At 43.1% G+C, this 13526-nt stretch overlaps 1 protein-coding gene across 1 annotated transcript; it reads right to left on the bottom strand.

The window, feature by feature from the left end:
* Positions 1 to 11491: 11491 nt before the first annotated feature.
* LOC121987202 (GDSL esterase/lipase At1g71691-like) lies at positions 11492 to 13022 on the bottom strand. Its single transcript, XM_042541096.1, has 4 exons — positions 12722 to 13022; positions 12500 to 12615; positions 11935 to 12421; positions 11492 to 11805 (listed from the first exon to the last, which is right to left on the bottom strand). The coding sequence occupies exons 1-4, from the start codon at positions 12975 to 12977 to the stop codon at positions 11594 to 11596; spliced, it is 1071 nt and encodes a 356-aa protein (XP_042397030.1). The 5' UTR covers positions 12978 to 13022; the 3' UTR covers positions 11492 to 11593.
* Positions 13023 to 13526: the final 504 nt, after the last annotated feature.

Raw genomic sequence — 13526 nt, 5'->3', positions numbered from 1 at the left:
GTTACATACCCAGTAATCGCCTTTATAGTCCACCCAGTTACGGGTGACGTTTGACGAAGCCAAATACGTAACTCCTTATGTAAGGATCCATGGTGACTTCAGGTCCAAGGACTAGTAGTCATACTAATAGCCACATGAGAAAGTATATGACACTCATATAACGATCCATGATACTTTCTCATGGCGGGTCATTCAGTATACATTCTCCAATGCATACCCATGTGTCAATTTGATATCTCCATATCCATGACTTGTGAGATCAAGTCATCGAGTTGACCTACATGCTAGTCTCGTTGCATTAACATTGTCCCTGAATGTTAATACTCGACTAGGAATGATTAAGAATAGTGTTCCCTATATCATCTCACTATCGATTCAACCAATCGATTGATATAGGTAAGAACCTTCTACTCAAGGATGCTATTATACTTAGTTATTTGGCACCAATACAAGTAAGTATAATAATCAAAATAAATACCTTTATTTATATAAGAATATGATACAACGAGTTCATACAACAATCATCAAATGATTGGCTCTAGGGCTCTAACTAACAGGGTCGGGTGCCCAAAGCTGTTCTAGGCGCTAGGACCAGATAAGATTTTATCTTCCGGCCATTGCGTAGCACTTGCGACGCAGATAAACTTTTGTCCACGCCCAGGCGCTCGGAGCCCTTCTAGGCGCCCGAATTGTGCCACGTCAACAATGGTCAGTTTCAACCAGTAAGCTATAAATAGAGCCATGGTCTTCTCCTTTCAACACAACTCACTCTGTATTTCAATTCTCTTTCAGTTTTTCATTTCTGAGAATTATTTTTGTGTGCAAGGTTTATCCTCCTCTGATGTTCTGTTCAAGAAAGAGATCTTGATAGTGAGCTTACATTCCTTGGAGTAGCAATCCTCGGATTGCCAACTAAGTAAAAATTCTTTTGTCTCGTACTTGTTTTATTGCTTTATATTTTATTTAAGTGTTTAATTCATAAAGCCCGATCGAGTTGAGAAAGGTCTTTTTTGTTTTGTTTTATGCAGGATAATTCACCCCCTTTTTCCCACCGCAAGGGACCAACAATCACAGGCTCTGAACCAAGTAAAACTTGCATTGTTAGCGTTGTGTTGTTTGTTTCCCTTCTCTATTGCACAACTTGTTTTAACTTATGATTTTTGACAATTACTATTTACCCCCCCCCTCTAACGACTTTACGATCCAACAGGGTTATCCCTATAATTTTTCAAGTTGACGATCTGGTTTGAAGCGAATCAAATCAGTTGGAGATGTCAATAAGCAGGAGCCACAGTAGGGTGAACCATATAAGATGGTGCAAAAGTTTTCCTCAGAATCCTACTACCTTGAGGATGCAAAAAGAAAAAGGTTGGTGCAGTCTTGGAGTACAAATCATCTACAGCCTTATATGGCTTAAAAAGTACGCTTGTAATTTGCTCATGTATTTGGTTAAATCTTTTACATTTAATGAGAATGCATGCGAATTTGTTTGAACAATCCCTCAAATATCCAGACTTCCGAGCCACCAGTCGGGTTATAAGCTAGCATGCTCTCGTGCCTACAAATTCTAAGCCCCCGAGTTTCCAATCGGGTTAGTCCCAAACTCTCGAGCCACCGGCTAGGTTATAAGCGAGTATACTCTTGAGCTTACAAATTCTAAGCCCCTGAGTCTTTGATCGGGTTAGTCCCAGACTCCCGAGCCACCGACTAGGTTATAAGCGAGCATGCTCTCGCATCTACAAATTCTAAGTCCCGAGTCTCCAATCTGGTTAGTCCTAGACTACCAAGACACCGGTCTGGTAATAAGTGAGTATGCTTTCAAGCCTACAAGTTCTAAGCCCTCGAGTCTCTGATTGGGTTAGTCCCAGACTCCTAAGCCACTGGCTAGATTATAAGCGAGTATGCTCTCGTATTTACAAATTCTAAGCCCTTGAGTCTCCGATCAAGTTAGTCCTAGAGTCCAGAGCGACCGATCGGGTTATAAGCAAGCATGCTCTCGCACCTACAAATTCTAAGCCCTTGAGTCTCTGATCAGGTTAGTCCCAGACTCCCGAGCCACTGGCTGGGTTATAAGCGAGCATGCTCTTACGCCTAAAAATTAAGCTCTCGAGTCTTCGATTGAGTTAGTCCTAGACTCTCGGTCCTCTGGATGGGTTATAAGTGAGCATGTCCTCGTGCCTATAAATTCTAAGCCCCCGATTCTTCAATCGGGTTAGTCCCAAACTCTCGAGCCACTGGTCGGGTTATAAACAAGCATGCTTTTGCACCTCAAGTTCCAGACTCTTGAGCCACTGGTAGGGGTATAAACAAACATGCTCCCACACTTATATATCTCTCAGATTCTCGTGCACTACTATGGGTTACAGACGAGCAAGTCCTCGTATACTTATACTCTTTCTAAATATGAAAAGATCATACACACTCTGAGTGAAGCATCTACTAGATATATTATTTATAATCCCACTCAGGTCAATGCCTCATTTGGATTAATTGCATATCCTAGGATACAGGAAATTTATTTCTCCATAATACCCATGATAGTTAATTAGATTAAAAGTATGGGAAATATTTAGAGCCTTGGCCTAGATTGGGGATTCTTCTACTCGATTTTTGCATTATGGTCGGTTAAACGATTGTTCCATATGATGATATACTTTGCTCAGAGTAATATTCATCTTAGAATTATTTTTACAATAGAGGACCTATTATTACTAAGGTCAAGCACAAAGAGACAAGTACAACTTGCTTATAACCCGAACCTGTTTATCATCTTAATTTTAACATTCAAAATGCAAGTTTTATGATAATAACATAGTATGAGCATATAATCATGTCTTACATTTAGTCAAATTTGCTTAAAATACTCTTGGGAACATCTCTCAATAGTCTTTATCGGTCTATAAATCTTCGAGGAGGATCTGATGAAAGATAGCTACCCTCTTTCAACTGTTGAATCACCCCTTTAGCTCTTGACGCAAGGGTGTCCATGATTTGGTCCCTAAAATTTTTTCTAAATTCCACATATTTGAGTTAAGCCTTCCATCTATCCTCAAAGAGGTCGTCCTTTTCAGATTTATAAAACAACAACTCAAACTTGTCCATGTATAATTCATCTTACAGTGATTCCAATCGAGCCTCTTGTGTGTTTAGGTTACGTTGTTGTTCCAAGATTTGTGGATCTTTTGAATATAGTTCTCTAACCGACTTAGTAGATTCTGAGGAAAGGGAAGTCTTCAGCTCTTGTATTAAGGAGGTCTGCCTTGCTACGTCTTACATTGCCTTAGGTTTTAGGGTCATTTCAGCTAGACTCGCTGGTGGCCAATAGGTTTTCCAACCTTCTCTGGTTTTCTTGTTGAGACACCACTTGTTGTTGTGACTCTCGTAGGGTTTGTTCCATGATTAACAACAACCCAACTTGAAATTCTACCTCCTTCTATAATCGGGCCATCTCTTCACTCGGATTGGAGTTAGAGAGTTCCAACTCTTGGACGCGTTATTTTAGGATTTTATTATCCCTCTCTAGATCTACCACTAGATGACTTATGTTTAATCTCGAGGCAAAAAACTAAGAGAAAACAATAAGGTAAAAGATTGTTAAGAAAAGGCACATTTATTGAAAGGAACAGAATAAACTTGTCGCAGTAGCTAGTCGAGCGTGTTCATCCGCTTAGAGTTGAATAGATCCTTTGGGCGTTTCCTTACATTCGCTCAGGTCTCGGCCAATTGGCCTTGTAGTTTCAATACCCAAAGGGAGAAGAGGGTGTTGAGGTCACGCCTTATTGGGATGGAAGGTTAAAGGTGGATTTAAACTAGTGCTTGGGGTGGTGTGCCGAGGGGGCTTCACGGAAGCAGTTTAACCAGAGCTGGATGGTAAAGATGGACGATGGGGAGATGTGGGATAATGGATTTTCGCTGTCATCCAGGGTTTCCTAGTAGGGGAAGGCACAACAGAAGCTCTGGGCATCTTGAGAAGACAAGGTCGAGGTGGAGAACAAACCACAATTAGTGGTTCCTTTCCTCGAGCGGAGGAAGCCAAAGGCTTAGTAAGTGCTCTCCTGGATGTGGGTCGCTCGGATATAACCAAAGCACTCGCACGATGTCTTTTGGCGAGCAGGATATCAGATTTGCTAGATTCTGAGGGTGCCACTATTATTTGGGGAAGAGTTGAAGTTGCGGTCGTTCGTTCAAACTCGTACTTCTTCAAAAGTTCATCACCTAAGCGGTTGAGGGTCTCTTTTTCTATCCGAGCTTCGTCGAAGAGGAAGGCTCTAGAGATGGTCTTGGCTGCACTCATAATACTCGGTAAACTCAATTGTAGAAAAATATCACTGGAGACTAGGTAGAAGGAAAGAATATGAGTCTTACCAAAGGTGAGGCCCAGCTCGATTCTAGCTGGACTCAACTTGAACATATATAGTAGTTCCTCCTGAAGTAGCATTGAAATATCAAATTTCAATTCAATTAATTTCAATACGGCCTTGCTAAGGGCTGGTTCTCCATCGAAGTCACCAAAAATAGGTACTGGTGGGAGGCATGCCTACCAATCATGTGGCCAGAATACTGGAGGGGATGATAGATGAAGAAGTAGTTGCCCTACTAGTCATTTCCCTACACCGAGAATTTCTCAAAGAGACTGAGTTTCGGTCGAGCAATGAAGCAAAACCTTCAGTCACTTGTTTTTTGGGGGGGTGGGGGGGTGGTGAAAGAAGTAATAAAATAAATGAGCAGAAGGAGAAATCTCAAATAGGCAAAAAATAATGAAGGCTGCACATATATATGGACTGAATTGAGCATTAGTTGTTGAAGAGGGATGTAGAAGTATTGGCTCACCTCGATGAGGAAAGGAGGGAGAGGGAATCGTAGGTCCACCTTCACCTGCTCTTTAAATAAAGTTATGTAATGTGAAGGAGGAATATAAGGACAGGCTCATGTAGTCGGTACCATGATGTGCAAGGAAGGAGGAATGCCATAGTTATAACGAATATCATCATGGTCTATGCTGATGAAGTGAGAAACTAATTGGGTATAAGTAGGACCAAAAGAATAGAGAACTAGTTGAGTATCAGCCGGACCAGAGATAGCCATCAGGAGGACTAAGAAAAGACTTCAAATAGTGAGTATGAAGAAAGGAGAGAGGGGAGGAAGGCAAGGTCACTGAAAATCACAAGTCGATAACTCTAGGAGCAAGACCATGAGGAGGAAGACGATGAAGGTGAAGGGTTTAGGGTTCTTAAAAGGGTTCCCTTAGGAAATTCTTTAAATACCCCTTTTTAACGTGGATCGTTGGATTGAGAGAGTAAAAAATGCGAGGTCAATAATCGAGGTTGCTGAATCAAAAGGCGAGGTGATGCTAGACTCAAAAATGGTGCACTAGTTGTTGTCTGAAGAGTAAGATTGACAAACACGTGTCACCAATAAAAAACACCCAATTATAGGGGAGGGATAGGTACATCATTAACCGTCTCTGCATAGGTTGGCGCTGAGACCCCCAGATGACTGGGCAGTCTTAAGCAGAGATAGGTCTTCTATCCTTCCACCTTTTTAAGTGCTTTAGCTCTTGAAGAACCAGTTGACCCAAGATTCTGTCGACTTTAAGGGTTAATCGGTCCTGGTCCGGCCGATCTTGGTCATGCCCACAAGGTATGCAAATCTAAGAGATTATTCTTATTTGTGTTATCACACACCTAGTGCACCCGACCAGGGAATCCTGTGTAGTTCAATGAAAGACAGGTAGCTCTCCTTTAAAATACCCAAACAAAGATGATGCGTAGTCACAAATATACATGAAATAATCAAACATAACTTGTAAAAGCAATAATCCAAGTTAGATTGCCTACATGAGAATACAAATAAACTACTTCAAAATAGGAAAAAAGTTGGGCAGATGCTCTGTAATAAGCCTTTGGCGATCGAAGAAGTTGGCAAGATGTGTTAAAGTTAGGTAACCTGTTTCTTGTAGTTGTTTGAAACCACCCTCACCACCATAACTTAGAGCATTGATGATGGATTCAATGATCGGCGCGTTGAAATCTTCCGAGGTTAGAAGGGTCTTCTTCTATTCTGCAAATTGGTCATTCTCACCCTCTTGGTAAGAAGTAAGTTATTCCCGTGTGGTCGCCAACTAGGTCAAGAGACTTGTCGCTTTAGACTCACTAGTAGTCACAGTCGCCTGCTCGACCTCTAAATTTGCTCGGAGTGTTCATAACTTGGTTTCCTGAGCATCTATTTTCTGTTGTTGTTCGACCATCAATTCGGACTGGGCTGCAAGCTCAGCAGCATGGACAGTCGTTGCATCAGCTTGTTGGGCGGTGAGGTGCTAGATTTTGGTAGTCTTCTCATCTAACTCGACCAGTATCTTGACTCGGCGAGTAGTCTCCGAGTGAAGCCTATCTTCCCAAGTTTTTAGAGTAGCCTCGGCTTTATGCGCCCACTCAACATCCATTTGATTCTTCTACCGAGCCTCCTAAAGTTCTTTTTTAACTTGGCCATTCTAGTTGAGCTTGGCTTGCTTGACGCGGGCGAGAGGAAGTGCTGGATGAGTCCGCCTCATATAGGCATTTCTGCATATCTTCATTTTCTTGGGTCAAAATCATAAATTTTTGCAACATGCCTAGCCCGAATGCCTATTGCTACAACACAAGGACTATCAAGAAACATGAATGAGGAAAAATAATCAAAGGGTTGAGAAAATATCGTAGTTAGATCAAAGGAATATTCATCCATCGCCCTGACCCGCGGAAAATCATTCAACCTATTCATAGCGGCCTCTCAAGCTTCCATCAGTGGTCCTAGCAGTAGTACTCGACCACTTGATAATGGAACAAACAGTAAGAAGGTCAGGATAGGAGCGGATGGCAGATCATACAGGACAGAAAATTTAAATAGCACCCTTTGCCTTATAAGAATTGAAGTTTCTGCCAGGTCGGTACTAGGGAGAGCGGTTGGCAGTAAAGTGATATGGGTCTCGAACTCAGTTGGCTGAGAAGTAGTCTCTTGAAGGGGACTATTGGAAGGAAGAGTTGAGGTAGACGGGTGGACATATATGGTCCATTCAAAATATTGGCCTAGGCCTCCTTTGGAGCGGGTGCACGATCAGGGGAAGACACGGGAAGGGGGGATGAAGGTCCCTAAGGAGCTTGAGCTGAAAGGATAAGCTGACACCTCTTACGTCTCCACCTCAATGGATGCTCCTCTTCAAGACCCTTAGATGTTGGGAGAGTCTCGATCGGTTGGGTTTCTGGCACGGCCGTCTCATTAGGGTCGGTCGCATGACTGCTAATTGCCTCACTGGAGGGACCAGCCGATTGTTGAGCCCGCTCGGCTGACAATTCCTGCTCTTTTAGCAGTATGCCTCTTCTTGCATCTGTATGCACTTTGAATTCATATGTTCGAAGAAAGCATCCACTGCACAAAATAAAGAGAACCTTAGTTAGAGATTATATAATGAACTCAATTGTAAAGACTTACCGAAAAAGCAGTGGAACTTTGTTTGAATAGGACTTAAGCCAAATATATATATATATTAGCCCTTCTTGCAGTAGTTTGGAGACCCGAAATTATGCTCCACTTACCTTCTCCAATAGAGAAATAAAGATATGATCTAACTTGTGATTCCCGAGATCAGGAAGCTGGGGGAGATTAGAGCGCCAGGCGGTAGGCCAAGAAATGTATTTGGGCAGGTGGACAAAAAAGAAGTCATCTTTTTGAATTTTTGTTGAAAGAAGGTAAGTCTTTAAAAAACACGGCCTTCTGGCGGGATTGGAACAGAAAGACCCCTGGGTTCGATTTGTTGGAATATAAAAACAAGTAAGAATTACGAGGAGTATAGGGAATATTGAACAAGCAAAATAGCATGAACATATCACACATATTGCGGAACACGTTTGGGTAAGTAGGGAGAGGGGAATTCCAAAGTATAGACTTATCTCATTAAGAAACCTAGGTATCGAAAAAAGCAAACTAGCTTTCATTTGGTCTTTAAAAAACGTAACAAAACCCTTAGGCGGGGAATGTGGACAATATTGAGGGTTAGGTAGGCGGATAGGGTAGTTCTCGGGGATTTCATATTGTAGCAAAGAGCATGTCAATCAACATTATCAAAATCCGAACGAGTAGAGGTATACCATAGAAAAACTGCTCCTGGGCCATAAGAATACAAAAAGACAAGCAGCAAAACATTTGGAAGAAAACTCACTAGTCCGAAATCGAGAGAAAATCAGACTGGTCTGAAGAGAGATGTCAGAGAAGAAAACGAAGAAGATGAAGCGCCGAGTAGTGCACTTCTGGGTCATTTAGGGTTTTAAAGATACGGACTGCAAGATACATCTATGTTATAGCCATTTGATGCAAATAGTGTGCCCTTTGCTGACTGTTGATGGACAATTTGCAAGGGGAGTAGTCCCGTTAGTCCATACAAAAAGGCGTGCGTCAGCTATCACTTCAAAAAATACGTTAGTGGGGCATGTGACACTTGCCTATAAATGGACATTTCTGATGGACAAGACAACCAAATCATCATGCTGACAAACGCCTTCCCACGTATCTGTGGTACATAACTGGGCATATTGATCATCTAACAGACTTTTTTTTTCCAAAAAATACAACTAAGTGTATTAAAAAGGGGCGAGCGGAAGCATGTTCACCCAGTCGACCCAATAAGCGAGTCGGTTGAGCAGGTCGAGCAGAAACAAGGCTTGGCTCTAGTCAGTCAACTATGAGCCTCCTTCGACAAGACTTGAAGGAGAGACTAGTGATACGAATTGTAACAAGCGGATCCAGGAGATGGCATGACAGTCAAAGTCAAGGTGATGTGGCAGTCGATAGTCAAATTCAAGGGAAGAGAGAATTCTCCACTTGGCTTTATCGCCCGCTTAGCGCTAAGGCCCAATCGAGTTATAAGCCGGGCGGGAGATGGCTGACCGGCCCTCCAGCCGGCCGAACATAAGAAGTCTAGTGCTTTAGTGCTTTATTCTTAAGAACTGAAAGAAAGATAGCATGTTCGGTCGTTCAGTAGCCAATCGGGGTTAAAGATGATTGGCCTTATAGGCCGGACGAAAGGTTTGGCCTACCTATTATCAGACCAACCATATGAGTGGTCAGAATTGGGACCCACTCCTTGATATTCACAAATCTCTCTATGCACGCCCGTCTAAGTAAAAGGCTAGCCAGGCTTAAGACACCTGGCTTCATATTACTTCTTGGTTTCATATTGCTTTCTGAACGGATGTCCAATATGCCTAGTGTATCATATTATTCTCCTAGTAGGTTTTTAGGTACTATGCAGTGCATGGTTGAGCAACTTAACGGGAAGACAGGCATAAAAATGATCAGCCTTATAGTTCGACCAACCTTATAGTCCAGCTGACCTTATAGTCTGATGTGCGCAAATATTATGATCTTTTACGCATGTTTTAGCTCACATTCACTGGACTTATGCACATATATTCTTTACATGATCGCATCTTTTATCTTGTATTCATCATATCTATTGTTTTGTTCGGATATCTGCTCTTTGTTTGGTTTTATGTTGACAGGAAAGATTTTCAGAGCTTGAATGGAGAGTATTGATGCACCAGAACCAACCAGACAACACGGTCGTGCAACCTTGCACGGTCGTGTGGCCAAACAGGAGAGGAAGAGTACACGGCCGTGCAACCCTGCATGGCCATGCAACCAAAACAGCAGCCAGTCAGGACACGGCCGTGCAACCCTGCACGGTCGTGCCACCTCAGGCAGAGAAGAAGACTTGCACGGCCGTGCACCCCTGCACGGCCGTGCACCCCTGCACGGTCGTGCCCCAGGAGACAGAGCCCAAGGGCTACACGGCCGTGTGACCGTGCACGGCCGTGCAGCCACACCAGAACCGGAGAAGGGCACGATCGTGCCACCCTTACACGGCCGTGCCGCCGCGGCCAAATCCTAGGCTATAAAATGGTATTAACCCTTTTTGCCAAGGGGGGAGCCGAGCCGTCAGGGAGAAAAAGGATCTTGGAGCAATTCTACACCATTTTGGACCGTCGTTTAGCGAACTTCCACCACCACATCGACTCCAGAAGCAGAGAGTTGGATCCGAAGGCCACTCTTCGACATTCGATAAGCATATTCCCTCTTACTTGCTGAGAATTATATGTTTGTCCATACTATGTTTTCGGATATTCCTCTAGCATTCATGGAGTAGATCCTTTGTTCTGGGATTAGGGAGTAGTCGTGGTACGGATTGATGTAAAACTCGTATTGTGTTTATACTTGTTGGATGAACTTTCATGCTTTGTTTCAATTGCTTTTGATTGTGAAGAACTTGTTAGCCTCATAGAGGATTGCCTTTAGATTGTATACCCGAGGGGCCCTAGTGACAGAGGTAACCCGTTCACGGACATCTAGGATAGTTCCTTGAGAGGAAAGGAAAATTCTCCCCAAGGGAGCGAGAGACCAGGCTTAGCTTTACTCACTATTCTTAATTTGCCAGTTAGAGTCGTGTCCTCAAGATTTGCCGAGGTGCCCTAGTGACAGGGATAAACTGTGACAAGACTTCTTAGGGCATTACCCTATTCTGGCGCTTAAGAATATCCGCTTTAGCTTTCGGCAATAGCATGAATAAGGACAGCGAGAGTAGGATAAAACGAGACATATCAATACTACCACGACGAAACCGACCCCCTAGAACTCCTCATCACCAAGTAAATATTTCGACCTTGCGACTCTCGACTCTCTCTCTCAACCTTTCTTTTTCCTTAGCTTATTCAAAGACCATTGGTAGTCTAGCTAACCCTAAGTGAACGATTGCTAGTGCTTATAACCAATCTCTATAGGATCGATATTTTTATTACTGACGACGAATCCGTGCACTTATGGAAGCGTAACATAGTCCAACCAACCTTATAGTCCGGTCAGGATATACTCAACAGATAACAACCTAATAACTTGTCAGAATATCAATGGTTTGTTGGAGAATATTCTTCTAGAATCTTCTTCAAGGAGTATTGTGTTTCTCACCAGCCGACCAATTATGATAACATATTTTTTTAACTGCTTCATCATGAGCCTAAACAAAAAAGGTATGAATACGGATAAATGAAAGATTTCTCGGACAATTGTTGCATATTGCTTAGGTGATACACTTTCCATTACTCAACGACCTCTGACATGCTGACATTTCATGCTATCTTATGATTATGGAGGTTATGAGATATGATATATAAAGAGGGTATTCTCCATTGGCAAAGTACACATTTCTAGCATCAGAATCTTATTCTCATGCGAGCACTTTTCTATTCTTCATTCACCTATGGAGATCTATATTGATTTGAGCGTCGGAGGACCTTCGCCAAGGATCTCTTCTATGATTTTTAGACACTAACATTCTGTTTACTCGTCTGAGTGCATGTAGTATCAAAAGGACGCTTCCAACGAGGTAATAAAGTCTTGTTCCAGTCAATCATTTAATCACTGTCGGTAGCGCACTATCTCTTCAGTTTTAAGTTAGGATTAGGAATGATCGTTATGAATGATCACACACAGTGAATATATTCCAAGTAAACTCTTTCATACAATATTAATTAACATAATTGATAGACGGTATAAATTAAGTTTCTAATTAATTCTTCAGCAAACTGTGGATGTTGATAGGGTAAGCAAACTGGCGTGGCCCGTAGAACGACAGCCGAGCTCCCAGCTGGTAAACCGCCTGCGACGGGTGGACTGCGTCCCAGAAGAAATACTGTCTCCGGTCGCTGCAGTAGGTAGAGTTGGGAGTGCACCGCCCCTCCGCGTCCAACCCACAGCACGGAACTGCCAGCTCCGTAAAACCTGAACAATTAAAGATCGATCCGTGCGCACACGTCGTTAGCAATATGTCGATCTGTGTATAATATATATATTGATTTATTGAATCGATGAGGAAAGCTGCATGTGCGTGCACACCACTCACTCACTCACCGTATTTCTGGGGATCCGACTGGATCAGGCTGCCGATTTCGAAGAAATCGGAAAATGAAAATCTGAACCTCTTCAGCTCCACGGCGAGCTGATCCAGGAGGGCCCTCGTGGCGGTCTGGTACCTCAGGGACAGATCGTTCAGATCCGGGCTGCACGCGCCGCCCGGAACTCTGCTCCTGACGGCCGGAATGCAGCCGAGCTGCCCAGTCCCGATCACCGCGAACTTTCGCGCTCCGAGCTGGTAAATGCTCCGCAGTTGGCCCGCGAACTGGCCAAGAACGGCGGCGACGATTTCGTCCTTCTGGGTGCTGTTCCCGGGGATGAGGACGGTGGAAATGGCGAAGAGGTCGTTGCTCCCGACGCTGACGTAGAAGAGTGACTTGCTCAAGAAGGCGGCGGCGGACCGGGCGCCTCTAGAAGCCCTGAGATTCCCGGCGAACGTGGAGAAGTCTTTGATTTGTTGGGTCATCGTCACGACGTCGGTCCCCTGCAAAGATATTTAATTTATATATACATCATTGAATTTGAAGCAATCATAACAGTAGTTTCTTCATGAATTACTCACCGTGGTGTCGAGAACTCCGGAGCCGGCGGAGGCGAAGTTTACTCCTCGCCTCGCATGGACGGCGTTCCGTAGAGAAAGAAAAGGTGGCGGGCTCCTGTGTATCCCCGCCGCATGGGCTTTAATTATCACACAAAATTAATTAAAGCATCATAATTAGACTTGGCAAATCAATGAATCACATATTTATTCATTAGATCGAGTGTGTGTGTATATATATATTACCGACGAAGTCAACGGCGAGGAAGCCGTTCCCGAACCGGCCGGTGGGAATCCGGCCAGGGAAATCGACACCGTAAGGGTGGAAGTTGGCTTTGGGTGCATCACTGGGCAAGAAGTTGTTGTTTCCGACGTCGACGGTGGAGTCGCCGAAGACAGAGACCGCCCGCGAAGTGGCGGCCACCGCAGTCGAGAGATTTGCTAAGAAACTAATCAGGCTTAGGAAGAGGAAGATGGTGGCGGCCTGCTGCAGCTTCTCCATGATCGATTCTGTTAATTAATTCTTCGAATGCTTAAGATTTAGCGCGTGACTGTCTCGAATTTATAGAAGTGAGGGTTTGTTAATCCGCCCTAATTGAATAATTAAGCTCTTCTCGATGGGTCATAGGTCAGAAATGGAGGGAAGTCAAATTTCAGGAGCAACATGCGAAAGCTTTGTGGACCCACATAAAAAATCCAATACAATTAAATAAGACCAAGTACAACAAAATAAATTAATCATGCATACATTAATAACACACGGTTTTCAAAAAAGTCTTTTTTTTAAATCTATTATCCCCTTCTTCCCATGATTAGTTTGATTCGGACCCACAGTAAGTGTTCACAGTAAGGGTTCAATTAACATGCCTTAAATGGAATATTTTATATTCATTTTATATTTGTCATTGAGATTTGGATAATGATAAATAATTAGAATCTCTCCAGCTAGAATAAATATAAAGTATACTGCATCCTAATTAAAATTCAACTTTTAATATTTGGATTTAACCATCACAGGTATATTATTAGTTTGAGTGAATGATATATATCT

The sequence above is a fragment of the Zingiber officinale genome, chromosome 5B (assembly GCF_018446385.1).
Source record: "Zingiber officinale cultivar Zhangliang chromosome 5B, Zo_v1.1, whole genome shotgun sequence".
Classification (NCBI taxonomy): domain Eukaryota; kingdom Viridiplantae; phylum Streptophyta; class Magnoliopsida; order Zingiberales; family Zingiberaceae; genus Zingiber; species Zingiber officinale.
The sequence above is the reverse complement of the archived record's forward strand: the minus strand, read 5'-3'. Positions and strand labels throughout refer to the sequence as shown.

Bases quoted from the DNA above. Each gene is read 5' to 3' on its own strand.
- LOC121987202 (XM_042541096.1), bottom strand. From the start codon at position 12,977: ATGGAGAAGCTGCAGCAGGCCGCCACCATCTTCCTCTTCCTAAGCCTG. The intron at 12,616-12,721 runs GTAATATATATA...TGATAATTAAAG, and splicing joins CCTCGCCGTTGACTTCGTCG to CCCATGCGGCGGGGATACAC. The intron at 12,422-12,499 runs GTGAGTAATTCA...ATATCTTTGCAG, and splicing joins CCGGAGTTCTCGACACCACG to GGGACCGACGTCGTGACGAT.